The sequence below is a fragment of the Bathycoccus prasinos genome (genome assembly GCF_002220235.1).
Source record: "Bathycoccus prasinos genomic : Chromosome_18".
Classification (NCBI taxonomy): Eukaryota; Viridiplantae; Chlorophyta; class Mamiellophyceae; order Mamiellales; family Bathycoccaceae; genus Bathycoccus; species Bathycoccus prasinos.
Window position 1 is genome coordinate 13820 of NC_023991.1, and position 26019 is coordinate 39838.

Consider the following 26019-nt stretch of genomic DNA (forward strand, 5'->3'; position numbering starts at 1 on the left):
AACAGAGAGAGATGACGAGCACAACGAACACGTGATAGAAACGGTGGTGGTAAAAACAGAGAGAAGATGAGTGCGTCGTCGTCCTTCTCGTCTGTTGTTCGAAAGAGGTTCTTACAAAAATCTTCTTCTCTATTTTCCTCCTCTTTCCTGACTCGAATTCTCCCCGGGAGTGTTAAAAATGGTGTTTGTGCTTCTTCGTTTAAAGAAATACGAACAACAACAACAACAACGACCGCGACGACGATTCCGTCGTTTTTCGTTCAAAGAAAGAGTGAGAACAATTGGTGTCGGCCGTGCTTGGTGACGATTGAGAATTTCAACTCGCCTTCATCGTCGTCCGCCTTCAGAAGATCGTACGCTTCGTCTTCCACAGAATTAATGACTTCCAGAACAAGTCCGACTGAAAGCGCACAACGAAACAACAAGGAGAAGAAGAAGAAAAATAAGAAGAAGAAAAAAAGTTCGACGACGACGACGACTTCAAAAACAAAAGCGGAATTGGAGGAGTTGAAAACGTTGATGGATATGAAAAAACCTGGTAAATGGTATCCTTTGGCGCGGACTATGCAACGTGAAATCATTTTACACGTCGGTCCGACAAACTCCGGGAAGACGCACGCGGCCATGGAGCGCTTGAAGCGAGCGTCATCGGGGGTGTATTGTTCGCCTTTACGTCTGCTCGCTTGGGAAATTTCCGAGTCGCTGAATAAGTTTGGCACGAAATGTGACTTAGTTACTGGTCAAGAATTGAAAAGAGTAGAAAATGCGGAACACATAGCGTGTACGGTAGAAATGGTAGACGTGAACAAAGTTGTCGATTGCGCGGTTATAGACGAGATACATCTTATCGGGGATGATTTTCGCGGGTACGCGTTCACGCGAGCGTTACTAGGTACACCCGCGCTGGAGGTGCATCTTTGTGGCGACACTTCCTGCGTAGAATTGATTGAAAAGATATGCAAGGATACCGGCGATAAGCTGAGAATACGAAACTACGAGCGCTTGAGTCCTTTAAACGTTGCCGAGGAACACTTTTCGAAGAAACGTTTGGAGCAAAACATTGAGAAAGGGGATTGTTTTGTCGCATTTTCGAGAAAGGCGGTGTACGCGCTGAAGAGCGAAATCGAGAGAAGAGTGCCCTTGAGAGCGTGCGTGATTTACGGAGGATTGCCTCCCGAGGCGCGATCGAGGCAAGCAGAATTGTTCAATAAGCCGGATTCGGGATACGACTTGTTAATCGCGAGCGACGCCATTGGTATGGGATTGAATCTGAACATTCGACGCATTATTTTTAACGAATTAACAAAGTTTGACGGAGTAGAAATTCGACAGCTGTCGAGTCCAGAGGTGAAACAAATTGCAGGCAGAGCTGGACGGTATAAAATGTCTTACTACGATAAAGGAGGTGGAGTTGTGACGACGACGGACGATGGCATGGTTCTTGATGGTAATAGAAAAAATGGCGATAACGCGAAAAGTGATATCATAAAAAGTAGCGGAGTATCTGGTTTACAATTCATACAAAATCAACTTAATGCTCCTGTAGAAGCTTTGAAAACTGCGGGTTTAGCACCAACGTTTGAGCAAATACTCGAGTATTGCTCTAAAGTTGAAGGTGCGACTTTGGAGGATGCAATGAAAGCGTTATCGTCGGATGCAATAGTTCCGAAATATTACAAGATGCGCAAGAGCGATGAAGTTATTCGATTGGCAAAGTATTTAGAAAACCTTGGCATGGAGATTGAGGATCATTACACGTTCTCCGTATCACCCACGAGTGTTGATTGTCTGCACAGTATGAAGACGTTGATGAATTTTGCAAAGGCGTTCCTAAACGAAGGTCACGTGAGCGTAAAGTTGATTCCAAAGTCAGTCAACAAACACGATAGAAAGTCTAGAGCAGATGCGCAGACGCGCATGAACCAACGAAGTGTGGGCATCTTGGCTACTTTGGAAGAGCAACACCGAGCGTACGATTTATATTTATGGTTCGCGAGGCGAATGAGCGCGCAGTTTCCAGAGTATAGCCTCGCCGAAGCGTTACGAGTCATGTGCGCACATTCGATTGATGCTGAACTCCAGAAACTATCTACAACAGCTACCATTGAAAGTAACTCAAGGAAGAAAAAGAGCGAAAAGAAGGAAGAGGGTTCGAGCAAGCCGGTTAAACAAATTGAGGAGCTTGATAGAAAAATTCTCCGCTCTGCGATAAATCGGGTAAACGAGGAAAGGAAGAATTTGTCTCTCTTATCGAAGCCAGCGACAACGAAAAAAGCAACAACAACGACATCGAGGCAGCACTAGTTCAGCAAAAGCAGTAGGCCCACGTAGTGTATGATAGGAAGTAGTACTAGCAATATTGTAAGCAATACATGTAGAAGAACTAGTTTATTTATACAATTTTCCACTTAAAAATCTGCTTTCTTTGGTTTTGGCGGAAGAATGTCGTATCGTAATAATCGCGTGTCGACGCCGCCAATCCCCAAGACGTGCTTACGACTCGCGCGCATATAAATTTCTCTCGATATAGAAGGGTCTCCAGATAAAACGAACGCGGACTGGTTTGGCATTTCTCTTTTTAAAAAGATTCCCAACTTTCTCCAAGCGTCTCCGGCTTCGGTCGAGTTCACATCTCCCGGCAAAATTTCGTTGTAGTCATCACCACCGCCATCGCCACCACCCCATCTTTCTTCGTCATTGTCTTGGTCTTCGTTGTTATAGCCGTTCTCGCCTCCGTAAGAAGAATCTCTATTTGATGATCCGCTGCGGTTACGATTCACGTCGCTCATTCTACTATCGAGTGAAATTCTCTTCCCCCACGGTGGGTTCGTACAAATGCTTCTTCTTTTCGATTCTAATAACGAAGGCGGAACTACCCACTCGTCAACGGAAGATTGGTACACTTTCACGACGTGCGGTACACCGGCGGCTAGAGCTGAGCGCTGCGCCAACGATACTGAACCAGGATGGATGTCGTTGCCTAAGCACGTCACTTTATTCTTTTGGTCGGAAAACTGATGGAATTCTTCCTCTGCGATTCTCTTTTTTTCGGCGTTATCGATGCAATCGAGAAAGACGTCCTCGTTGAAATCTGGCCAATTTTGGAACGCGTATCCACCATTTTTGTACCGAACTAGCCCAGGTGCAACATTCATAGCCATCAAAGCGGCTTCAACAACCATCGTACCTGAACCGCACATTGGGTCTATAAATACAGGAGGCGATATATCGTCATCTTCTTCTCGCTGGCTTCTCCATTCGTCGAGCGCTTCCGGCCATCCGGCGATGTGAAGTAATCCAGCTGCCGCGGCTTCGTTCAACGCGGCTCGATGAACAGATAAATTTGATCTGTATCCTCTTCTGTGTAAAGAATCACCGCTCGTGTCGCGATAAAGCGTCGCCCGATCTTTATACAAAGTCATAAACAACGGAACGTCTGCTTTCACTTTGTTGCCGCGAAAGTCGCGCGGATCTCTCGGGCGAACACCACCGCACGCGTCTGAAATGTAATCGCAAATGGCATCTTTTGCTCTCGTGCACGCGAGTTTCGTGCTCGAAATTTGAGAATTTGACCATACTCTCGCTTCGATCGAAAACGTTAATTCTGCGTTGATTAAAACTTCTTGCCACGGAACGCAATGTTTAACAAAATCATACACGGAATCGAAACCTGATTCGAGCGGATCTAAATCCCCAGACGCGAGTTCGCACAACACTCTCGTTCCCGAACGAAGCCAAATGTTCGCGTTGTATGCAGTTTCTAAAGTACCGACAAAGGAGACACCAGATGCGCCTATTTCAACGTGCTGCGCTCGAATCTCTTTCGATGAAAGCTCTTTGGCGACAACTTCCTCCAAACCCGGATGGCAGGTGACGAAAAAGCGAGACATGCCTTTTGACACTGGTGCGCGTTCGGGTGCCGCTTCTTGGTCTTGGTATGTATCTTCACCTCTTCTTCTTCTATTACTACTGTTACTACTTTTTTGTGCATTAAGAGGGTTTCTGCTCGTTTCGGAAGAAGAAAAGAGTCGCTCGCGGCCTTCTCTTTGTCTCGGCGCGCGTTGCGTCGTAGAAGTTGATGACGCCTCGCTCCTTTGCTTGAAGTTTTCGTGGAAGCTCCTAAAGTCTGCATCATCATCATCATGTAAATCATCGTAATCATCGTAATTGTCATCTCCGTCAGAATCAGAATCATCACTGATTTGCTTGAATTGATCCATTTGTCGTTGAAATAATCGTTTCCGCTCTTCATCACCGCCTTTGCCTCGGTTCTCTTTGAACCTGTTTGTCGTCGTATTTTTTGGCGAAGACGATGTTTTCTTGGTCGTACTCCTCATACCGTCTCGAGGCGGTTCCGTAGTCGCCGCTCTGATGGCATCGAAATCGTTTTGCATATCCTCGCGCACACTTGGTTTCCATCCTGGTGGTGCCGGAGGTGGTACTGCTCCTCCACCAACGCTTTGTGTTACTTCGTGTTGATATTGTTGTTCCGCAGAGGCTGAAAAAATCGGTTTTAATTGTTGTTTTTCTCCTCCTTTTCCTCCTCCTCCTCCTCCTTGTCGCGCGTTTCGTAAACCAGCGCCCCAACCACCGGAATCATCGAATGAATCCACGTCTTGTCTTCTTCCTCTTCTTTCTCTCCCTTCGCCTCTTCCTCCTCTGCCTCTTCCTCCTCTTCCTCTTTGTTGTTGTTGTTGTTGTTGTTGTTGTCGTGAATCGTTCCCGGCGGCGTTCGTTGAAAATAAAGCGCAATTCCTTCCTCGTCTAAATCTCGACGACGACGAATCAAAAGTGTTGTTGTCGCGCGCGTCGAGAAAGCGCACCAAAGATGAAGGCAGGAATTGTCTGACTAAAGAAGAAGAAGAAGAAGAGGAAGAGGATGTTTTTAATCCTGCTCTTCCACCGTGTGTGCCAAAGGTGAACCCCGTTGTTGTTCTCATCGAAGGGGACTAATTTTTGTTTGTTTTTTGTGAGGGAAAAGCAAAAAAAGAATTCGTCCACCCCGTTTTGCACACACAACCCTAATAATTTCCCCCTTTAAAAAAAAAAAGCAACGAAACAGAAAGTTTCGGGACAAAACGTGTACTCACCACACGTACGTATTCTTCGATAAAATGGCGACGACGAGGATACGATGATGACGATGATTTCGACGACGACACCAGCAACAATACCAACAATAGGGATGAATGTGAAAGGAAGAAGGCAACGGCGATTGATTATTATAATAACTCTTTTCGTTTCCTTTGTATTATTGCTCGCAGGAGTGGGTCTGTCGTTTACATCATCATCATCACCTTTGAGTCCTTTTGCATTTGGAAAGGAAGAAGGAAAAATCAAAGGACTTCTCGGCGCAGACGATGCGGGATTCTTAAATCCAGACGAGGAAGAATCGACCAAAGTATTAGTCGAGGATGAGGTGGAAGTGCACGGAAAGAACGAAGAAGAAGAAGAAGAAGAAGAAGAAGAAGAAGAAAACGGACAGACGGGGGAATTATTAGGTGTTGGTGACCAAGAGGAAGATGTTCGAAACGAAGATAACGACGAAGAGGAAAATGTCAAACGAGATGAAGCAGAAAGTGAAGAAGCAGTTGCTTCAAAAACAAAGAAAACTACGACGACAACAACGTTCTCTCGCCACGCTTCGCACTCGCACGCGTGCTCGCCAGAGTACATCGCACTCTTCCCGCCAAAAGCGAAAGCAAATAAAGCAACCATCGTTTCCACACTCGCGCATAGAAAGAACTACGAAAACACGGGAGCTTATCGAGATAAGAAGATCCCCGCGTCCATATTACCAAACTCTGGGAGAGATATTTTGGCAGCACCAGCAGTAGTAGCGACAAATAGTGTAGCAGCAAATGGCGACGCGCCCTGGCGAACGTGTGCGCTCGTCGGGAACTCAGGACATCTTCTCAAAATGGATTACGGGAAACAAATCGACGCGAACGATGTAGTCGTGCGCATCAATCAAGCCCCGACGAAAGGATACGAAAAGTTCGTCGGAAAGAAAACAACGCACAGATTATTAAATAGATTGTGGACAATCGCATACCACGACGGAAGCGGCATAAACAAAATCTACCGAGGCGGAGGGTGGCCTTTGGAAAAAGGAGTCACTCTGATTTCTTCACGCACGGCGGCGGAAAATTTCGTTCGGTTAGCGTATTACGTAAAGAATAAGTTGAAACGAAAAGACGTGCAGACTTTATTTCTCATGCCTGAAATCCGAGCGGTGGCGGAGAATTCGTTGAAGAAGTTCCGAAAATGTTACGAGAAGAAGCACTCGAAAAACTTCAAAGGCGGTAATTGCGCGTCGTCGGGTTTAGTAGGTATCGCAATGTTACGTCCGTTGTGCGTGAATATCACAGTGTACGGTTTAGGAAAAGGCCAGCGAGGCGATCCGTACCAGTATTATCGTTTGAAACAAACGCATAGGAGTTATGGGAACCCAGTGCACAGCTTTGACACGGAAGACATCATGTTTAGGACAATGGCCAACGATGGAGTTATTAACTTTTGCAACGCAAAAGAAGAATGTAGATTCAATTATTAGCAATCATAGAGAACAAGAATGTAATGTAGTAGTAGTACTAGTAGTTGAAGGCGTTTAGCAGTTTACTCGTATATTAAATTGTTCACGCTTTATGAAGAGTGTCGTGTATTTGATTCGTTTGTACTTTGGTACTTCTTACAAAAAAAAAGCGCTTCACGTCTTTCTTTTCTCTCCCTTTCTCTCTCTCTCTTCTTATTCTTAATTATTTATTAGTTATGCTATCGTCAGTCAATTCGTCAGCTATTCGTATTAGTATATTATTACTGGTATTATTGCGTCAATCTTAGGGCGATGCGCTCGCTCGCCCAGTGCAAAGTCGAGTCAAAGTTGGTGTCATCTGAAGATTGCGAGTGAAGTTCTTGGAACAACGCTTGGTAAAACGTCTTTTCTTTGAACAGCTCGCCGATACCGTCCATGGTATCCGCCATATCTCCCAACAACGCAATCATGTTCCTCGTTACGCTCGCGTCTCTGTACGGATCTTTTGAAACGTCTTCGATGAAGGATAAAATAAAGCGCGCGTGCTGCGCCAAACTCGCGATTTTGGACTTATCGTCTCGGAACCCTTGCAAAATCCCGGTGTACGCCTCGAAAATGCCATTTCTGAGATCGTTCTTGTATTGCACCGTATCTTCGTCTAATTCAACGTTTGGATCTTGATTTGTCATCGCCAAACTCGTCGCGCTTTGCAACATGGGTAAAACGAATTCGAGATATTTATCGAACGAAGGACCAACCGCCAAAGCAATGTCTCCGAAACAGCTCAAAATCGGCGGCTTCACGGCTCTGTGTAACTCGGACGATTGCAAATCTTGCAACAACAAAAACACGATGTTGTCGCACCATTGCGCCAACTTTTCGTCTAATGCTCTACAGATGTCCCCAACCACACCAACCGTCGCTTGGCACACAGAAAACTCTTCGTGGTTTTTCAAACCAACCTCGACGAACGGGTAAAACGCCTCCATGTATTTTTCGAAATCTTTACCTACCGAGTGCGCCAAAGCGCCGACCGCGAGCATGGCTTCTTCGTGCACAGTCGCAGATCGATTCGCTAAAACTCTCAAAAAAGCAGTCATCAAGTTATCAGAGTGCTGCGCCAAGGAGCCTTTCGCCGCTTCTTCCGATCCCAAGCGTTGAATGATAACTTGCAAAGTTCCGCACAACAACGCCTGTTGATCGGTTTGCTTCTCCAACATGTCTTGGGAAGTCACTTGCGTCTCGAACGTGCTCCCGAGCTTTTGCAAGACGACGGGAATGAGCTGGTGCACCGTAACTAACGTTTCTGTGCTCGCACCTCGAATGATATCGTTCAACGCTTCGTAACATTCCACTTTCAACTTCATCTCCGCATCCGGTCTCTCCGCGGTGACCAACAACGCTTGCACGATGGGCTGGAAAAACGGCGAAAGTGCCGGTCGCAATTGATCATCTTCACCGAGAGAGGTGACTAAATTCTGAATACTCCAGCACGCTTTCCCAGCGACGTTCGGCACGTCTTTGAGAGATTCCGTCAGCGCCGCTAACGTCGTTCCCAAATTACTCTGCGTGATCAAACGATACTCCGGCGATTGCACAAACTCAAAGACGCGTCCAATCGTCCAAGCCGTGGTATCTTTCACGTGCGTGTTCTTATCGTTCATCGAGTTCAACAAGAACGGCAACGCATCGTTCGCGAGAGGAGCTAATTTTTCTCTCGACGGACCCTCTAAAATAGCACCAAAAGCAAACAGAGCGGCTTCCTTTTGTCTCCAGTTATCTTGTTGGATGTTTTGCGTGATGTATTGCATGACGCCGTCCACGACTTGATCGCCGGTCAAGTTTGCGATCAAGTTCAAGCACGTTCCGCCCGCCATGGCTAAATTCCACGCGTTTTCGTCTTCGTCTTGACCTTCCTCTTGTTTCGTCAACTGCTCGAGCAACATCGGCGTCAACACTCCCAACGCCTTTTCGATGAATTGATGATACTTGACGTCCCGTTCGCCGTCTTCGATGGCATCCTTTCTTCCAATTTCTTCCTCGCAAATCGACGACCAAAACTCAATCGCTTGTAAACCAATCTGAGGATCGTCTCCGTGTAAAACTTTCACGGTCAAATCGTAAATTGCGGAGATGTAACTTTCGAGATACTCGTAATACTCCTCCGCGACGCCGACTAAAACTTCAAAAGCGGCGTATCGAATCCTTTGATCCGGCGAGACCGTCGCTTCACACGTCACTTGCATGATGTAATCTCTCTCTTGCTGCTTGGAAAAGTTCTCCGAGGCAAACGTTAACGCGATCGATAACGCGTTACACGCCGCTAATCGCACCTCGTTGTTCGTTTCCGTTTTGTCCATCCCTTGAATAATAGCCGTCAACATCGTATTCACCGCGGTTTGGTCCAAACCGCCCATGCCGCCAAAATCATCCCCTTGCTCTCCGTTCAACGATAATTCCTCGCAGATGTATCCTAAAGCTTCCAACGTCGATTGCTTCAATTCCGTGGAACTTTGAGGACCGGAAACGCTCAATTGCAACTGCGGTATCAGCTCCGGCCACTGTTTCGCCGGTATCTCCGCAGCGGCAAATTTAGCCACCACTTGCGCCGCCGTGTGTCGAATCTCCTGAACAGGCGAGCTCAGCGCCTGGAAAATCATAGACTTGATCTCCATCCGTTGGTTTTGATCGACTTGATTGAGCCATTTTTGCTGTAAACTCTTCTTCGTTTGGTACGACCTCGAGTCGATGCTGTTTTTCAAGATCAAACCGGCGAGTCGTCGGACTTCGCTCGGTTTCGACTCATCTCCGAGTTCTTTCGCCAACGAGGAGAGGTACAAGGAAAAATTCGCCTCTTTGGCTTGCTCCAACTGCTGCTCGGCTTGAGATCGAACGGTTTGATCCGGATTTTGGGTGTTGACCAGAATCTGCGTGATGTCCGCCATCTTCTTCTTTGTATTCTTCTTCTAAGAAGAAGGGGGGAATTTATACACAAACTCTCTCTCTCGAGAGGAGGAGGAAAAATGGAAATCAATCGCAAAAACACAAACACCTTCTCTTTTGTCTCTCTGATTGATAGATGTTCACTAATAGAAAGAGAGAGGAAGAAGGAGGAAAACGAATCACTCCGACTCGTCTCTCTCTATAATATATATATAGTGTGTGTGTGTTTACTTTTAAACTCTTCTTCTTTGTTGTGAAGCAAGAGTTTTTGACAGAAGCGTCGACAGACTTGAGACAGACAAAAAACCAAAAAAAAAAAAAAAAAAGAGAAAAGACTGCACAAAATTGCAGTGTGATGCATGAAAAGAAGAGCACAAAAAATGACGATGCGTTTAGGTGTTCTCGTGAAGTACTCTAACAACTGCGTTTAAAAAGGGGCACATTGACCATGACTGATGCGTACCACTTACAACTACTCTACTATTACTAAAATGACTACTACTCTCGCTTTTACTTATTCTCTAAACACTATTATATATTACTACTTTTGGCACCGCTGACGACGACTTGAGAAACGCGCGCTCGCGAGCGAACATACGTACTTCTTTTCGCTTACGTATATTTATCAAATCACGTTTAAAACCCTCGTTCTCGTCTGCGTAAGATCCATCCAATCTTCTGTTTCAGTTTCTTCTTGAACACTCTCCTATCTCTCTCTTTTAACGCCAACACTCTCTTCTCGCTCGGTTTCTTAAACCCGGCGTCGCGTCCTTGTCCGAGTCTCTCTTTAAACGCATCGAACATCTTCTCGTTGATCATGGTTCGTTTCATTCTTCGCATGGCTCTGTCTACGTTCCCATCTTCGACGACAACTCCTACGTACGATCGTTTCTTCTGTGCCGATGAGGTGATGAAGTTGTTATTTTGCAATACTGTTCGCGTCGTCGTCGTCGATGCAGAAGAAAGAAGAGACGTCGTCTGACGGAAAGCCGCACTGAACCCACAAGAGGAGAAAGACTTCAAGGAGGGTTTCAAAAATGCATGTTGTGATGGAAAAGAAGATGATGATGATGATGATGATTTGAACGAGAGCGCTCTTTCTCTTCCATTATTTAACAAACACGATGATGATGATGATGATGATGATGATGATGATGATGATGATGATGATGATGATGATGATGAGAGTACTCTCGAGAAGACTTTTGCGCGTCGAAACATCTCTCTTCTTCTTTGTGTGTTTTTGTGAGAACAAAAAAAATAGGAAAAATTTGAGAAGAGAGAAATCAGAGAAATCTCAGAGAGAAATCAGAGAAATCAGAGAAATCAGAGAAATCAGTCCTCTGATGAGTCATCAGACACGAGTTTCTTCATTAGTATCTTTGCTGCGCGATAACAGTAACACTTTTTATCGACGGGAGAAGAGTAAAAAAAGAAACGACCACATGAAGATGACGACGACACTCTCGACCACCAACACCACTGTTCGTCGCATGAACAACAACAACGCGAGCGCGCGAAAAGTGCTGAAGCGACAACCCTCTCTTTATTGTTGTTGTACGATTGAAGAAGAGAAAAATAAGACAAAACCATCATCAACTTCATCGTCATCGAGAAGAAGAAGTTTAAGAACAACAAAAGAAAACAACGAGAACGAGAAGTTCAGGTTTACGACGAAAACGGCGGTGTGCTTTGCCGCGTCCTTGACTGTGGCCACGTCGACGATGACGATGCCCATCGCCGGGAACGCGGACATCTTCTCCGCACATGCAGACGAGCAAGTGGAAAAGTGCACAAAGACGGTACGTTGGTTTCTTTCATCATAGTCTCGTCGGCGTTCGCGAGCGATATGTATATTCATATATTTCTTTCTGTTTTCATTTTTCGTCGGTGTACCTTATCACTCACCTTTATCGCTCTCATCTTCACCCAACCAACTCATCGTAATACTCATCGAAAACAGTGCGTCAAAGCGTGTTTAGATCTCGCGCCAAAATCTGACGACTATTGCAACGAGACGTGCTCGGACGAGTGTAAAGCGATGAAAGAGGACGGGGACGAAGGGAACACGGCGTTTTCCGCACCAGAGCCAGACGAGGGATTGCAAGGGAAAATCAACAACGTCCTCGATAAAGGCGCGGTATTCTTCGTCCGATAAAAATATATGATGCTTCGTGAGTTGTGTGTATAAAAAATATTACTTGAATCTTGAATCCATTCCTCGTTTACCTTTACGTCGTCGTCACTTTTCTCAAAAATTTACCTACGACGACGACATCATCTCCGTTTCCCTTCTCTCATAACAACGAACGATTTTACCGCCCTACGCACTCTTAATAAGAGAGCGACGAGCACACGAAAATGTTCACTTTGACTTCGCGCTGTGTCTTTGACGTCCTCTGTGCTTTTGGATCTGCTTCATCCTTAAACCGAACGAACAGAAGAAGCCGAAGAAGAGGTCGAAGAGAAATGTTGGATATCTGTAACGACGACGACGCGACGACAACAACTCAAACGCAAACGCAAACGCAAACTCGATACAACACTAAGCAGTGCAAAAACAGAAGAGAAGCGCTGATGGCTCTCGCTTTCCTTTCCTCTTCCTCGTTATTCTCCTCCCCTTTCTCTGTATTCCTCTCGTCCTCGTACGCGTTCGGGGAGGAGGAAATAGGAAAAGAGGGAGATTTATTTCGACCTCAAAACATAGATATCAGCGACGAGTTCAAAGAGATTTCGCAATGGGGCGACCCTCCGGTTTTCTTGAGAAAAACTTTAGAAATAGCATTAGCCGTTGCTTTATTGAGATCATCGTACGATGCCATAGATGAGCTGAACATTTGCGCGATGGATGAGTTTCAGATTAAGTCTTGGAAGACGCGGCAGTTATCGTACGAGGCGTACAAGTCTTTGATTTACCCGCTCGCGATGGAACAAGGAGATTTGAAGAATCCATTATACTTTGACCACATTAGCTTTTCGCAATATTCAACCTTGAACGCGATTTTGAACCGAAACAACGGAAAACCGGACATGGAGTTTGAAGAGAAGCTTGGGTTTGAAGGCGAAGTGAAACGCGTGAAACGAGATGAAAAATTCGCGACCCGGAAAGAATTGATTCCAGCGTTTAGTTACTTGGTTGGCCGGAATATTTTCAATTTCTTAAAGAATGGCTTCGAGTTGACGGAAGACAAACCGTTCGATGGTGTTCCCGAATTCATCAATCTCGATGGCTCCCAAGAGGAGAACTCTGTAAAAATTGTCGACGGCGTTAAAGCGTTGTTGCAAGTTTTTCTCAACTACGGCTTCTGTAAAGAGTTTCAAGTTTCACTTCAGGATGATGGAAAGTTAATCGTTACTGTTGTTGGTCCCGCGATGTTATGGTCGATTGGTGCGTTAGAAAATGAAGGAGCGCGAGTGGTGAATGATTACGTCGGGTACACGACCAGTTATTTTCTATTTGAAAGCGGCGTAAAGTCCAAAAGGAGGTACGCGAAAACCGATTCGTCGATGGTGTATACGTTCGATTTGTTCGTGTAAGAGAAAGGGAAAAGGAAATTCGAGCGTATGCTCGTAGTAGCTGAGGATTATAGTTCATGCAGTAATAATAGTACTAGTAGTTGTAATAGCAGAATGCGTGTAGCGACGTGATGCGTGACTCGCGGCTGTTTCAGACAGCACAAAACGAACATTTAAACGAGAGGTCGCGTTTAACAAAGAAACAAACAACGCGTCAAAAAAAAGAGAGCGCACACGCGCACACTTTTTATTTGAATAGGATGTTCCTCTCCTCCTCTTCTCCGTCCTCTTTCTTCTCCTCCTTCTTCGTTATCGCGTTGATCGTGCTGTTCTCCTTCGTTCTAACACCGATCAGCGCAGAAGTGATATCAGAAATCGCGTGCGAGACCAACACCGTCGCGTTACATTGTGGCACAAAGCTGATTAAAATTATACGCGCAAACTATGGAAGAACGGATTCTGAGACGTGTCCAATGGAAGGAAACGCTGGTGCAAGCAAAAACACCGCGTGTCTCTCCACTTCGACGTTCGATGATGTGAAAGATTCGTGTCATGGCACTCAATCGTGCGAGATGACTGCGTCCAATAGTAATTTCGGTGAAACGTGTGCAGGAACCGCGAAATATCTCAATGTTACGTACGAGTGCGTTCCAGATTGGCCTATTGTATTGTCCAAAGATGGAACAGTTGGCGTGATCAACGGTGTTGGTGAAGTACACGTTTCGGCGTCGGAAATGAAAGTGTACGGGAACATGAACGTTTCCGAGGGTGATATTAATATTGGAGGATACGGTTTATCACGTTTCAACTCGAGAATAGAAGATATCGAAAACGCGACGGCGACACTTTTGCAACTGCAAACGCAATTGGAAAATAACACCAAAACACCTCCGTATTGCATGCCTCCTGGTGCAGACGGTTTACAACATAACGGGACGGATTGGATTTGTGGCTGTAAGGAAAACTGGTCCGGGACGTCCTGCGAGACGGATGCTTTAGCCTTCGACGGCGGCGACAAGGACAACTATCTTCTTCTCGGTGAGTGTGAAGTTATCGAGACGTTCATACCAAGGGAGGCAGCGTTTATGGGGTTGTCGATGGCATCGGAATATCAGGGTGCGACAACGACGGTTTTCGACACAAGCAAAAGCGAGCAGCAAACTGAGAATTCGCGCACGTACATTGCCGCGTTTCAATCGGTCGATGACTGGTGTAAAATGGTGCAATTTGAAATTAAAAAAGATTCGAAAGAGTGCTATTATAAACCGCTCGCAGCGGGATATTACAGATCTTACGATGGGAGTGAGTCGACGTGCACGATAGGTAACGTAGCAACGGGATGGTTGTCTAGAAATTATAACGATCTGGCCACGGCGAGAAACGAGAACGGCTACGGAATTGAAACGATATCTTTCACGCACCCGTCGCCGCCGACGCCACCGACGCCGCCCCCGCCAGTATCCAATAGCCCACCCATAGGAGACTGTACGAGTGGATTTAGTGAAGTATTTGCAAGTGACGGCGGTACGGCGTTGTGCATGTACGCTTATGGTTCGAGCTCACTCTGCGCTACGAATGGCGCTGGTGAGAATGATGAAGTCTGTGCAAAGACGTATACCAGTGGCGATTTTCGTTATTCCCATAGTTGTCGCGTAAATGGGGCGTGGGACGAAGTATGCATCGCGAATCTGTGCCTTAGTTCAGAGCTTTGCACGGGCTACCAAAAGGATGTTACTGGCACAACTTATTGGTTACAGGGTGGAAGCGGGTCACAGGCATCATACTCAAATTCGGACTATAAGTGTTGTCGAAAGAACTTGCCTGGTTAAAATGGCAAGGCGAAGCGGCAACGACTGAGCAAAGCGGAATTATTGAGGGGAGTCTCATTCAAGAAACGCAAACGTGCGATAATATGTGGCGAGGCCCGATAGCATCATGCGTACAAAAGTAATGGAAAAAAACGCATATCCTTTTTTAGAAAAGAGAACTCTAGCCACCGCGCGCTGCCTCGAAAAGCTCGTCGATGATATCGCGCGCGCGCTTTTGACTTTCCATCTCGTCTACTTTTCTCGTCGTTCCGTGCTGCTGTTTTTCTGCGTTTTCGCACTGCGTCTTCATGCCATTCAACGCCGCTTCCGTGTTGGGATCTGCGCAGAAGAACGGTTTCAGAAGGATTTCCAAGTACTCCTTCGCCGCTAGGTAATATTTGGCGTGGAAATTCTTCGCCGAGGCGAATCGCAAACACCGACAAATCAGTTTCGGACTGAGCAGAAACTGTTGACTAAACCCGCCAAATACGCTCTCGTCTGCCATGTACGTGACCGTTGCTAACGTGCGAGCGAGTTTCGCGCACAAATCTACGTTTCCTTTGTTCTCTTCGCACTTTAAAATCAAAAACGCCGCGACTAAGTGCGTCTTTGCCTTTGCGAACGCGATATCTCCCGAGTGGTAATTATCGCGCAAAAGAACGCACGCGTTTTGGAAATCGCACAAAGCGCCGCGTAAATCGTTCAAATTAAATTTTACAATCCCAGATTGCACGAGTACCCTCGCGTGCGCGACTTGATCTTCGTTCGGGGGGGAGCGAGCTCTGTTCGCATTTCTAATTTCTAGTTTTCGAACGTCGTCGAACTCGTCGTCGATTTTAAACGGGTCGTTCTCCATGGACGATTCGAGTAAACACGACTCCGACACGTCTACTTCTTCTTCTTTTCTTTTGTTGTTGTTGTTATTGTTGTTTCTGTTACTACTACTGTCTGACTTGTTTGTTCTTTCTTTCGTCTTTACGGAATCAAACTCGAGCGGTTCCGCGACCTGTAAATCGCTCAATATCCCGCTCGGCGAACTCGCTTCTTCCACGAACGCGTATTTCCCGTATTTCTTCTTTGCCGTGTGCGTCAGCTCATCCACGTACTTTTCCTCTCGTTCGCTCTCTTCCTCGTGTCCTCTCGTTTCCTGCCACGCGTCGTTCCCGTGCGTGAGCCAACCTTCGTTTCTTTCCTCTTCGACTTTTTCTTCTTTTTCTTCTTTTTTTTCCTTTTTCTTTGACGAAGAAGAAGAAAAAGGAGTCGTCGCTTTGTTTGAGGAAAACCCGGGCGGTGGTTTCAAAGAAAACTTCTCGAACATTTCCCTCGTCGATTGAACCGTAGATCTTCCTTTTCCTTCCTCTTTCTCATCATCAGTCGCACCCGTTGCTGCTGCTGTTTTTTCCTCTTTTGGTCGAATCACGAATTTCAACTTCTTCACTCCTTTTTTCTCATCAGACGACGACTGATGAGATTGATGAGACGACCCCGACGCTTTCGATGTTTCTTCTTTTTCTCGACTTTGTTGAAACCGTTCGATGGGATTGAAGACCTCTTCCTCCTCGTCGTCGTCGTCGTCGTCCATCATTCCTTGTCTGTTGTTGTGAATATCTTTCTTTCTAACGACCAAACAAACTTCGTTTCGTGTGAAGAAGAAGAAGAAAGAAGAAGAAGAAGAGAAGAAGAGAGAGGAACTTTTTTCTTTCAGGAAGAGAGAGAGGAAAGAAAATTAGAGGAAAGAGGAGACCAAAAAAACTTTGTGTGTGTGTTGTTGAAGAAGAAGAGAAAATAAATTCAAAAAAGAAAAACTTTCGTTCCACTCTCTTCACTTCAACACACACAACTAACGTTCAAAATATTGTTGTTCCCTCTTCCGTATTCATTTTACACGAGAACAAGAACAACAGAGTACTAAGAATAAGAATACTAAGAATGACTGAAGTACCAACAAAAGTCGTCGCTTTTGAGAAGGAGAACGTCTCATCCAAAGGAGTTCCAAATCTTCCTTCTCCTCCTTCGCCTTTAGGAGACGAAATTCAAAATGATGAATTAGACGAAGAAGAAGAAGAAGAAGAAGAACGCGCAACGATTGAAGAAGCCGCGATCGAGAAGACGAAAGAACAAAACAACGATAAAGAAGAAGAAGAAGAAGAAGACTTTATTCGCATCAAACGAAGAGTTCGAGGGACCAACGAGAAGGAGGAAGAAGAAGAAGAAGTCATTGCTGATGCCGCTGATATTAAGAAGAAGACAAACGATAAAGAAGAAGAAAGAGAAGACGTCAACAACAACAACACCGTCGAAAAGTCGTTCAAAAAGAAGACTTTGAAACACAAATCTGGCGAAAGAGTAGAAAAAGTCGCGTCGAAGAAGAATACTAGTGGTCAAGGTGACGAAGAAAAAGCAGAAGAAGGAGACAAATTTGAATTTGAACTCGAAGAAGAAGAAGAAGAAGAAGAAGAAATGGAAGAGGACGACGACGAGGAACGAATCTTAGAGCGACGTTTCGCGGAAACAGGACGTCTGTCCGAAGATGAAGAGGAGGATGAAGAGTCTGAATCCGAGTTGAACTTTTCCTCCTCGGAGGAGGAGGAGAATGAGTCTTCGTCAGATTCCGAAGTGGAAGACAACGAAGGAGGTCGACGACGACGAGGAGGACGAAAAGCAACCAAAAAAGGAGGCGGTAAAAAGAAGAAAGCGATCGATCCGAACGATAAAGAAGCCGTCATGCGACAAAAGAAAGAAGAAGCCGACGAAGCGCACGAGAAGTTGATGCGTAAAACGGCAAAACACGTACATTTTCCGGGATACAGAGTCCAGGCGGAACGCACGTCTTTCCTACCGGTTATTGAAAAGTTGCAAAATAATTTACGAATGGTTGAGAACGATGAGAATTTACGGGCAAGGTACCCTCGACCTCCTCCGTCGCCGGAGAAGAAAGAGTTCCAAGCGGAAGAGGACGCTGAAGGCGCCGTTAATGATGGAGTGAATGAAGAAGTTTCGGAAGATGAAGGCGAAGACGGCGGGAAGGAGAAAACTAACTTTGACGAGATCGACGGCATGGATTTATTGAGCGAAGAGGAGGAAGAGGAAGAGGAGGAAATGATAGAGCTTGAAGAAGAGAGCGACTCGGACGATGAAGTTGCCGCGGCAGAATTCATCCGCAAATCTCTTTCCGCCAAGAAAACCATGAAAGTTGTCGTCAACGATCCGGCCCATGCCGAGGACAAAGACAACACCGCAAAGGAAAATCAAGACGACGAAGACGGAGACGAAGACGACGGTGAACTTTCCGAGGAAGAAGACATGACTGGAAAAGAAAGACGCGAACAAAGGAAGCTCGCGAGAAACTTCTACAAGGAGGATCGAAAGAATCAAAAGAAGGAGAGAAGGTCTAAGAAAGCAACCGAAGGCGTCGACGACGAAGCCGAAATGTCTGAAGATGGTGGTCACACCGACGATGATGACGAGGACGATATAGAAACCGCCCGCGCTGAAATCGACGAAATGGCTGATTTCGTTGATTTTAGAGAAGGTACTGCCTTAGATAACGATGAGAGAAGAAATGAAGCTCGACGGGACGCGCACGCGAAGAGAGAATTTCAAGAAGACGAAGAATACATAAAAAAAATGAAAGAGTTAGTAGAGAATGGATTCAAGAGACCGAAAAGGGGATTGAATGGCGAAGAAGACGATGACGGTAAATGGAAAACGAGAAGAACACAAGAGAGAGGAGATGATTCCGAGAGCGAGTCTGATTCTGATGACCTGCGCAACCTTCGACCCGAGGAAGCGGTTGAAGTTTCCGACGACGAGGACGAAGGCGCGAAAGCGTTTAAAGAAAGACAGGCCCAGCGATTTTCCATGAAGAAAGCTTCGGGGGGTGATACCCAAGAACCAAATGAGAACGAAGCGTTACCAGAAGTCGGCGAAGGTAAAGTATCGATGGAGGTTATGAAGTTGTTTGAGAAGGAGAAGAACAAAAAATCGACGAAGTACAACAATAAAGGCCAAGGGACCACTCAGAGTCAAACGATCGCGAGCGATCTCAGTAACAGAGGAGGAGGAGGAAGCGGTAGTGGACTCTCGCGAGGAAATTCTCAGTTTTCAAATCTAGGCGCCGCGCGAACATCGTCGACGAGTTTCTTAAAACGCAACGGAAGCTCAAAATCTCAGAGCGGTTTCGCGAAAGGTATCATCAGCGGTGGCGCTGCATCGAGAACATTCGTGTTTGGTAGCGCATTAGACAACTCAAACTCGCAATGGGCAACAACACAGAGAGAAACTGAAACGATGCCGTCTTCCTTAGGTAACAACTTGCTCGGAGGTGATGAAGCTCGAACGGGTTTCGGCGACGATGTTGCCAACAATAACATCAACTCAAGCGCGTCTGTGATGGAGAATAAAAAGAAGAGTTTGTTTTCCATGTTACAAAAGAGCACGAAAGATGAAGATTGGGAGAAGGACGACGACCAGGGACAGGGGATCAAAAGCGTGCTGGGAATGTAGGCGTAAAACGCGCGCACATGTAGAAGACATAGAGCAAACAACTACTCTCTGTTTATGTTATTGAAACTTTTGCGACAAATACGCGTTTATTACATCTTTAAGTGCTAGAATCTATATTTTATTTATATCTTTAGTTTTCCGCTCCGATGATTGGCTTAGCCATGTTCTCATCCTCCTTCGGCTCCTTAATGATAATGGTATCCGGAATCGGCGTCTTCGGACCCATTCTACCCTTCGGATCGTGATCAAGCATAATCTTCACCTTAATACCGACGACGCCTTGTCTCAACAAGACGTGTCTCGTCGAACTAACAATGTATTCGCGAACCGGGTTACCCGAAGAAATCATGTAACCATCCTTAAACTTCATAGCCTTGGCTCTTTGACCTCTCAATTTACCAGAGACGATGACCTCCGCGCCCTTTGCGCCGTTTTCCATGATGAATCTCAAGACGCCATAGCACGCTCTTCTGACTGCCAAGCCGCCCAGCAACTTGTATCGCAAAGACTCGCACTGCGAGATGGCGCACAAACCACGGTTGGCAACCTTTTCGGCGTACAACTCGACCGCGCCTTCGGCGAAACCAAATCTCTTTTGGACCAACGAAGTCAATTCACGGATTCTGCGACCCTTTTCACCGAGAACGTTTTGCGTTCTCGTCGCGCGAATGATGATTTCCATCTTCACCGGCGTCGATCGAACTTCAACTCCAGAGTAGCCATCCTCGGCGAGTTCACGAACGAGCATTTCGTTCAACTCGGCGAAGAAGACGCCATCGGCGACGAATTTACGCTTTTTAGAAATGTTGAGGGAAGACGCCTGCGTTGTCATTTAAAGAAAGAAAGAAGGAAAGAGTTTATCGTCGTTAGTATTCTTCTCTTCTCGTAGAGAAATTTTGCGTCTTTGGAAAGCCCTGTGTGATGTTCAAAACCATCTTTCTCGCTGAACGCGCGCGTAAAGTGCGTCAAGGTCTCTCCAAGCGAAGGCATCAAAGGCCTCGATGATTGCAATTCACGCGAACAAACTCGTGAATGATACGAAAATCTCGTCCGTGGATTGATTGCACCTTCGCACCGTGCGCTCGAGCTTGGTATTGACACCGGCAAGGCCCGCACATTTGCTCAAACGCACAGACACGAGAGAGGAGTTTCTCCCTCCAAATCGACCGCCCTAAAAAAATTCTCGCGGAACCTTCCGCTTTTGCGAGAGACGCGACCCGTGCAAAAGCCTCGCGCAGACGAATGCGAACGTAAACGAAACCGTATCATCCAAAACAACGGGAAGACGACGGAGGAAAAGTCAACGAGAATGAGACGCGTACCATTTTTTTATCTCGCTTGTTGTTTGCAAACAAATTTAATGAAGAAGAAAAAGGGAAGAAGTGTGAAATTGGACAAATGGGAAAAATCCAAAATTGGTAAAAAAAAAGAAGCACACAGCCAAAAGCAGAAAAGGAAAAAGAAAGAAAAGAAAGACCGTCGGCGTCATATCGATGTCACGTCAGTAGCAATAGTTTAAAGGTCAACAACAGTATTCTGAACCCCTGCGCAGAGGCTTTATTTGCTTTCATCACTCGCGACAAAAAGATGACTAAAATACGAGAACAAGGACGATATAAAACGAAACTTTCTCCCTCTCGTTCTCGCCAGAGGAAAGCTACTTTGCCTCCACCACAGCCAGTGGTACGAAACTATCATCAATAAGAATAACATACTAAGAATACACTCGCGCGGTCATGATCATCAATCACGCGCTCTCTGCGTTTTGCAAACTCAGATTGTTCACCAACTCCTTCAAAGAAACGACGTTATCTTTCAAATCTTCAATCTCTTCGTCTTTTTCTCCCAAAAGTTCCAAGACGACGTTGTACCTCTTTTCGATTTCCGTAAACTCTTCGCGAAGCTGAGCGTCGGCCAAATCTTTCAACGACGTTTGACCGTGCGATTGAAAGTAACTTTCGTCTTCGCTCAACAAATACGCCGTGAGCTCTTCGCTCAGAGCGTCTCTCGTGGCCTCCAATCGCTTTATTCTCGTGTTCGCGAGCTCTAACTGTTCCGTGCGAGCTTGAAGTTGTCTCTGCGCGTTTTCTAAAATTTGCTGAACTTGTAAAGACGCGCCTTCTCCAAAAGAAGAGAGAGAGTCAAACGTTATGGGAACGGTCCACATGGACGGTCCTCCTTTCCCGTTGGTTTTTTGGCTTTGTGCTGATGTTGACACTCTCTCGCCACTAGGGGCGATACCATCGCCGCCGGTGCCACCGCCACCGTGACCGCGCAATTCTGCCAACTTGATGTTTGCTTGACGTAATTTTTCTTCCAAACTTTTTACCGACTCCTCAAATCGGTCCCGTTCTTCGTTCAACGTGCGATCAATCTTTTCCACTTTTGCCCGTTCTTCGGCGAGAAGATTCCGTAACTGTTTCATTTGATCTTTTATTTCTTTTTCGCGCTCTTCTCGTTTAGCTTCTTTCTCGGCGATATTTTGCAACACGGATTTTTGCGCTTCCTTTTCCTCCTCGCGCTCCGTCTTCATCTCTTCGCACTCGTCTTGTATTTTTCTAATCTCTTCATCTTTCTGAGCAATCTTCATTTTATGCGATTTCAGATCGGCGTTAATCTTCTCGCACTTCTCCATCGCTTCGAGTTTCAGCGCCTTTTCTTCCTCGGTCGCACTTTCAGCCTGTTCGATTCTTGCGAACAACACCGCCTCGACTTCTCGCCATTCGTTTGTTTTCTCATCCATTAATTTCTCGTTACTTTCGATTTGTTTCAAGAGCGGTCGCGTGCTTTCGGGCATTTTTCTGGTCAACTCCTCCAACTTCTCCTCAGCTATTCTGCATCTCTCCTCGACTTCGATTAAATCTCGTTTCAATCGTTCCTCTTGCCGTTCGTATTGTACCGTGTTGCGCTTGAGCGCGTGCTCCAAATCTTTCTTCAGTTCTACGAGATTGAATTCTCTTTCTTTCGCCTCGGATAATTCTTGCTCTAACTTGGCTTTACCAGAGTTCGTGATGGATAAATCTGCGGTTTCTCTTCTCGCTTCCGCCAGTTTATCCGAAAAGTATTGATTCTTCTCCTCTAAATCCGTCGTCAACTCTCGATTGTTCATCTCGGCGACTTTCAAATTTTCTTGCACGCGAACGAATTCGTTGTTTCGCTCTTCCATCTCTTCGTCTTTTTCTCGTAACGTAGCTTTCAACTTTTTAATCGTCCCTTCCATTTCTGATTGTTTCTTGCTCAACACTTCGCCTTCTTTCATGACCTCGTCGATAATTTTATCCTTCTCTTTCACTACATCCGAAACCGCTCTATTTTTCTCTAAAGATTTCTTCAATGTGTCTCGCTCTTTCGTCAACGCGAGGACTTTCCGCTCAGCTTGAGCGACGCGATCTTTCATCTCTTGTTCGAGTTTTAAAGCCTCGCTTTCGTCTTGTCTTTTCAATTCCGCGTCGGCTTCGTTTTTTCTTTGCAAAGTTTCCTCTCGAGACGCGAGCGCTTGTTTCGTCGTTTCGAGTTCTTTCGATTGTTCGAGATGTTTCGCTTTCAACGTCTCGAGCTCTCTCAGAAGCTCCGCAGTTGCATCGTTACTTTCGTCGTCGTTTGCTCCTTTCTCTACTGCTGCTATTTTTGTTGGTGTTGTTGGTGTTGTTTTTGTTGTTGCCGCTGCTGTTGCTATTGTTGTTCCTTTAGTGCTATTACTAGTAGAAGCGTTGGCATCAGATTCGCTCGTCGATTTTTGTGGTGGTGGTGGCGGTGATGGTGACGATGACGCCGGCGCTACTTGCGCCGCTGGTTTCTGCTTCGCGTCGGGAACCGCCGGCGAAGCTTTCTTCTTCTTCTTCTTCTTCTCGTTTTCTTCCTTCTCTTTTTGAGCAGCGGCTGTTGCTGCTGCTGCTGCTGTTGCTGCGGCGACGGCGGCGCGCTCGCGTTCGCGTTTTTCTTCTTCTTCTTCTTGTTCCTTCTTCTTTTTCTTCTCTCTCTCCTTCTTCTTCTTCTCTTCTTCTTCTTCTTCTTCTTTCCTCTTTTTCTCTGCTTTTGCCTTCTCTAGTTTCTTCCTCGCTTCTTCTTTCTGTCTCGTCGCGTTCGCTGCCGCTTTCTCTTTTACGACGAGTTCCTCCTCGTTCATTGATAAACTCTCTTCCTGCAAGTTAAAATCATCATCGCGAGAGAGATGATTCATCCTTTCCGCTTCCATGACTGTATTCTTCACGGCCTCGTCCGTCATTCCTTTCATCTGCGAATACGCCTCGTCTGCTTTCGTTTCCAACTCTTTCACCACGTTGGAGATGGAATCGGAGAGCGAGGCGAAGTGGAAGTCTGCTGAAGTCGGGAGAGAAATCGACGGAAGCGAGAATCCCCATCCCGTGGAATCACTTTCTTCTTCTTGTTGTTCTTCTTCTTCTTTTAATTCTTCTTCTTTTAATTCTTTTAATTCTTCTTTCTTCTTAGTAGTAGGAGTAGGAGTAGGAGTCTCGCTCATCTTCTTCTTCTTTTGTCTCCTCTAGAGAAGAGAGAAGAACAAGAAGAGAGAAGAGAGACTTATGTGTTGTTTCACTCAGACAGAAGAAAGTGAAAGTTTAGAGTGAAGAGAGAAAAGAAAAGAAAAAAAAGAAAAAAAAGAGAAAAAATTTGTCTCGTGTGTCCCTTTCGTACAAAATATCAAATTTCATTCCTCATAGGAGAGAGAGAGAGAGAGCGAGAGAGAGTGAGTGATGATGATGATGATGATGATGAGAGAATGAGGACGGAAGACCAAAACCAGAAGAGAGAACGGGGCGACGATGATGTTGAGAACAACAACAACAACAAAATCAAAACTGTCTTCTCCAGAGTGCACGTGTACGATAACGAGAACAAAAGACGCATCCAAAACGATTGGGGAAGAGACCCGTTTTTTTGGGCGACGCCGAAAGTGTTCGCGAAAGAAATTTTAAACGCGCGAGCGGTGGAGAATACGAACGAAAGCGTTTGGGAGATTGAAGATAGAAGAATAGTGGGTGGTGCAAAGCATAGAAACAGTGATGATGATGATGATGAAAAGAAGAAGAAGACCAAAAGAATCATCAGGAGAATACGAAAGTGCGAACTGTGCGGCGTTATCGTCGAGTTTACCACGAGGAAAGATTCCAAGATATTTCTCTCTTTAGACGATGGGACCGGAGTCATCGAGTGCGTGATTTGGGCGCCTTCGACGATAACCTCTTCCGAGGATAATAATACTTCGTTCGGTTTCGTGGACGAGGAAGAGGAGAACTATTATACTCTCAACCAAGTGGAACGAGACCCGTTTGGGAGGATGGTCGCCGACGACGGCGTGTTACTTCTTCACGGAAAACTTCGTCTCGGCGAAACCGTGTTCGTCCAAGGCAGAGTGAGTCTGTATAACGGGAAGAAACAGATAGTCGTAAACTCGATGCAGATGATATGCGAGAGAGAAGGGTTGGCGAGAGAGAGGGATTTAGAGACTCTGTTTTGGTTAGACGTGGTCGAGCAAAGGATGGATAAAGGATATTAGATTGTTAGATATATTAGATTCGATGTAAAAATGTATATAAAATTTTAGCTTGTTCGAGATTTTTGACTCTTTCCCAAATTTTTTTCTCCTCTTCCTTCCTTCCTTTTTTCAGCTCCAAAAACACACAAAAGGAAGGCGCTTGATGAAAATTCGCCATATTTAGAGAGAGAGAATAGAGATAAAAAATGGTGACTCCTTTGGTGAAAACGACCAAGATCAAGAAGAAACCCAACGGGTTCACGCGTTATCAATCCGATACCGCGAAGAGAGTTTCGGTACGTCTCTTTTACTCGCGCATTACGACGACTCTCGTGGTCGAATTTCTTCCGCGAAAAAGAAATGTGGAGACGGAGAGAGGTCTTTTTATCTGTGGGGAGGAGAAGCGCGCGTTTGCGACGCGTAAAAGAGGGATATCGAGACGTAAACGCATGAAATGAATGTTTTTGCGTTCATTTTAATCGTCATCTCGAGATGTTGTGCATGCGTGCCCCCCTCTTTTACGCATTCAAAGCGCGCGATTTTCCCTCCCTTTTTCGAGTCCGCGAAGCCCTTTGTCCTCGTGGAGTAAAAGTCTTTCTCAAAATCGTTCGTTTTAAAACAAATTTTCACTCCTCGCAAACTAACCTCGATCATCCTTCTCTCTTTCAACAACAACAGACGTCATGGAGACGACCGAAAGGTATTGATTCTCGCTTCAGACGTAAATTTAAAGGTTTGCCGTACATGCCGAACGTCGGCTACGGTACCGCCAAGAAAGCCAAACACGTCTTGCCGAATGGCTTCTTGAAGTTTGTCGTCAAGAACGTCAAGGACTTGGACCTCTTGTTGATGCACAACAGAAAATACTGCGCGGAAATTGCCCACAACGTCTCTGCGTTGAAGAGAAAAGCTATCGTCGAGAGAGCGGCGCAATTGAACGTCTGCGTAGTGAACAAGGACGCGCGCTTGCGCTCCGAAGAAGACGAATAAATGTGTTCGTTCTTCTTCGAGATGTAGATTTTTTGTAGTAGAAGCTTAGTAAAACAGAGAGAGAGAGAGAATAAGAGAGAGAGAGAGAATAGAGAGAGAGAGAGAGAGAGAGAGTTGTGTTTTGTAATATGTATGTTATATATCACGACGCGACGAGTGACGATGAAATATAATTTAACTCGCTTATATCGCTTATAAAATTTTCGTTTTCTTTTCACGCACTCAAA

The 26019-nt window shown here is 45.7% G+C and overlaps 15 protein-coding genes across 15 annotated transcripts; 8 read left to right on the plus strand and 7 right to left on the minus strand.

Annotated features, from left to right (window-relative positions):
• Nucleotides 1-66: 66 nt before the first annotated feature.
• Nucleotides 67-2304, plus strand: Bathy18g00080 (predicted protein; the record flags this gene model as incomplete). Its single annotated transcript, XM_007508048.1, has 1 exon — nucleotides 67-2304. The coding sequence occupies one exon, from the start codon at nucleotides 67-69 to the stop codon at nucleotides 2302-2304; it is 2238 nt and encodes a 745-aa protein (XP_007508110.1).
• Nucleotides 2305-2408: 104 nt separating this feature from the next.
• Bathy18g00090 (predicted protein) lies at nucleotides 2409-4220 on the minus strand (the record flags this gene model as incomplete). The annotated part of the gene is made up of 1 exon (XM_007508070.1): nucleotides 2409-4220. One exon carries the CDS (start codon nucleotides 4218-4220, stop codon nucleotides 2409-2411), a length of 1812 nt encoding a protein of 603 aa, XP_007508132.1.
• A 965-nt stretch (nucleotides 4221-5185) lies between these two features.
• Nucleotides 5186-6556, plus strand: Bathy18g00100 (CMP-N-acetylneuraminate-beta-galactosamide-alpha-2,3-sialyltransferase 1; the record flags this gene model as incomplete). Its single annotated transcript, XM_007508157.1, has 1 exon — nucleotides 5186-6556. One exon carries the CDS (start codon nucleotides 5186-5188, stop codon nucleotides 6554-6556), a length of 1371 nt encoding a protein of 456 aa, XP_007508219.1.
• A 269-nt stretch (nucleotides 6557-6825) lies between these two features.
• On the minus strand, nucleotides 6826-9480 carry Bathy18g00110 (predicted protein; the record flags this gene model as incomplete). Its single annotated transcript, XM_007508100.1, has 1 exon — nucleotides 6826-9480. One exon carries the CDS (start codon nucleotides 9478-9480, stop codon nucleotides 6826-6828), a length of 2655 nt encoding a protein of 884 aa, XP_007508162.1.
• A 634-nt stretch (nucleotides 9481-10114) lies between these two features.
• On the minus strand, nucleotides 10115-10318 carry Bathy18g00120 (unknown protein; the record flags this gene model as incomplete). The annotated part of the gene is made up of 1 exon (XM_007508155.1): nucleotides 10115-10318. One exon carries the CDS (start codon nucleotides 10316-10318, stop codon nucleotides 10115-10117), a length of 204 nt encoding a protein of 67 aa, XP_007508217.1.
• A 706-nt stretch (nucleotides 10319-11024) lies between these two features.
• Nucleotides 11025-11234, minus strand: Bathy18g00130 (unknown protein; the record flags this gene model as incomplete). Its single annotated transcript, XM_007508088.1, has 1 exon — nucleotides 11025-11234. One exon carries the CDS (start codon nucleotides 11232-11234, stop codon nucleotides 11025-11027), a length of 210 nt encoding a protein of 69 aa, XP_007508150.1.
• A 93-nt stretch (nucleotides 11235-11327) lies between these two features.
• On the plus strand, nucleotides 11328-11636 carry Bathy18g00140 (predicted protein; the record flags this gene model as incomplete). Its single annotated transcript, XM_007508158.1, has 1 exon — nucleotides 11328-11636. One exon carries the CDS (start codon nucleotides 11328-11330, stop codon nucleotides 11634-11636), a length of 309 nt encoding a protein of 102 aa, XP_007508220.1.
• Nucleotides 11637-11839: 203 nt separating this feature from the next.
• On the plus strand, nucleotides 11840-13015 carry Bathy18g00150 (predicted protein; the record flags this gene model as incomplete). The annotated part of the gene is made up of 1 exon (XM_007508044.1): nucleotides 11840-13015. One exon carries the CDS (start codon nucleotides 11840-11842, stop codon nucleotides 13013-13015), a length of 1176 nt encoding a protein of 391 aa, XP_007508106.1.
• Nucleotides 13016-13125: 110 nt separating this feature from the next.
• Bathy18g00160 (novel protein containing a galactose binding lectin domain) lies at nucleotides 13126-14823 on the plus strand (the record flags this gene model as incomplete). Its single annotated transcript, XM_007508032.1, has 1 exon — nucleotides 13126-14823. One exon carries the CDS (start codon nucleotides 13126-13128, stop codon nucleotides 14821-14823), a length of 1698 nt encoding a protein of 565 aa, XP_007508094.1.
• A 160-nt stretch (nucleotides 14824-14983) lies between these two features.
• Bathy18g00170 (unknown protein) lies at nucleotides 14984-16384 on the minus strand (the record flags this gene model as incomplete). Its single annotated transcript, XM_007508094.1, has 1 exon — nucleotides 14984-16384. One exon carries the CDS (start codon nucleotides 16382-16384, stop codon nucleotides 14984-14986), a length of 1401 nt encoding a protein of 466 aa, XP_007508156.1.
• Nucleotides 16385-16731: 347 nt separating this feature from the next.
• Bathy18g00180 (unknown protein) lies at nucleotides 16732-19308 on the plus strand (the record flags this gene model as incomplete). The annotated part of the gene is made up of 1 exon (XM_007508116.1): nucleotides 16732-19308. One exon carries the CDS (start codon nucleotides 16732-16734, stop codon nucleotides 19306-19308), a length of 2577 nt encoding a protein of 858 aa, XP_007508178.1.
• A 130-nt stretch (nucleotides 19309-19438) lies between these two features.
• Nucleotides 19439-20140, minus strand: Bathy18g00190 (40S ribosomal protein S3; the record flags this gene model as incomplete). Its single annotated transcript, XM_007508037.1, has 1 exon — nucleotides 19439-20140. One exon carries the CDS (start codon nucleotides 20138-20140, stop codon nucleotides 19439-19441), a length of 702 nt encoding a protein of 233 aa, XP_007508099.1.
• A 915-nt stretch (nucleotides 20141-21055) lies between these two features.
• On the minus strand, nucleotides 21056-23788 carry Bathy18g00200 (predicted protein; the record flags this gene model as incomplete). The annotated part of the gene is made up of 1 exon (XM_007508161.1): nucleotides 21056-23788. One exon carries the CDS (start codon nucleotides 23786-23788, stop codon nucleotides 21056-21058), a length of 2733 nt encoding a protein of 910 aa, XP_007508223.1.
• A 258-nt stretch (nucleotides 23789-24046) lies between these two features.
• Bathy18g00210 (unnamed protein product) lies at nucleotides 24047-24823 on the plus strand (the record flags this gene model as incomplete). Its single annotated transcript, XM_007508120.1, has 1 exon — nucleotides 24047-24823. The coding sequence occupies one exon, from the start codon at nucleotides 24047-24049 to the stop codon at nucleotides 24821-24823; it is 777 nt and encodes a 258-aa protein (XP_007508182.1).
• Nucleotides 24824-25008: 185 nt separating this feature from the next.
• Nucleotides 25009-25792, plus strand: Bathy18g00220 (predicted protein; the record flags this gene model as incomplete). Its single annotated transcript, XM_007508187.1, has 2 exons — nucleotides 25009-25180; nucleotides 25335-25792. 2 exons carry the CDS (start codon nucleotides 25009-25011, stop codon nucleotides 25790-25792), a joined length of 630 nt encoding a protein of 209 aa, XP_007508249.1.
• Nucleotides 25793-26019: the final 227 nt, after the last annotated feature.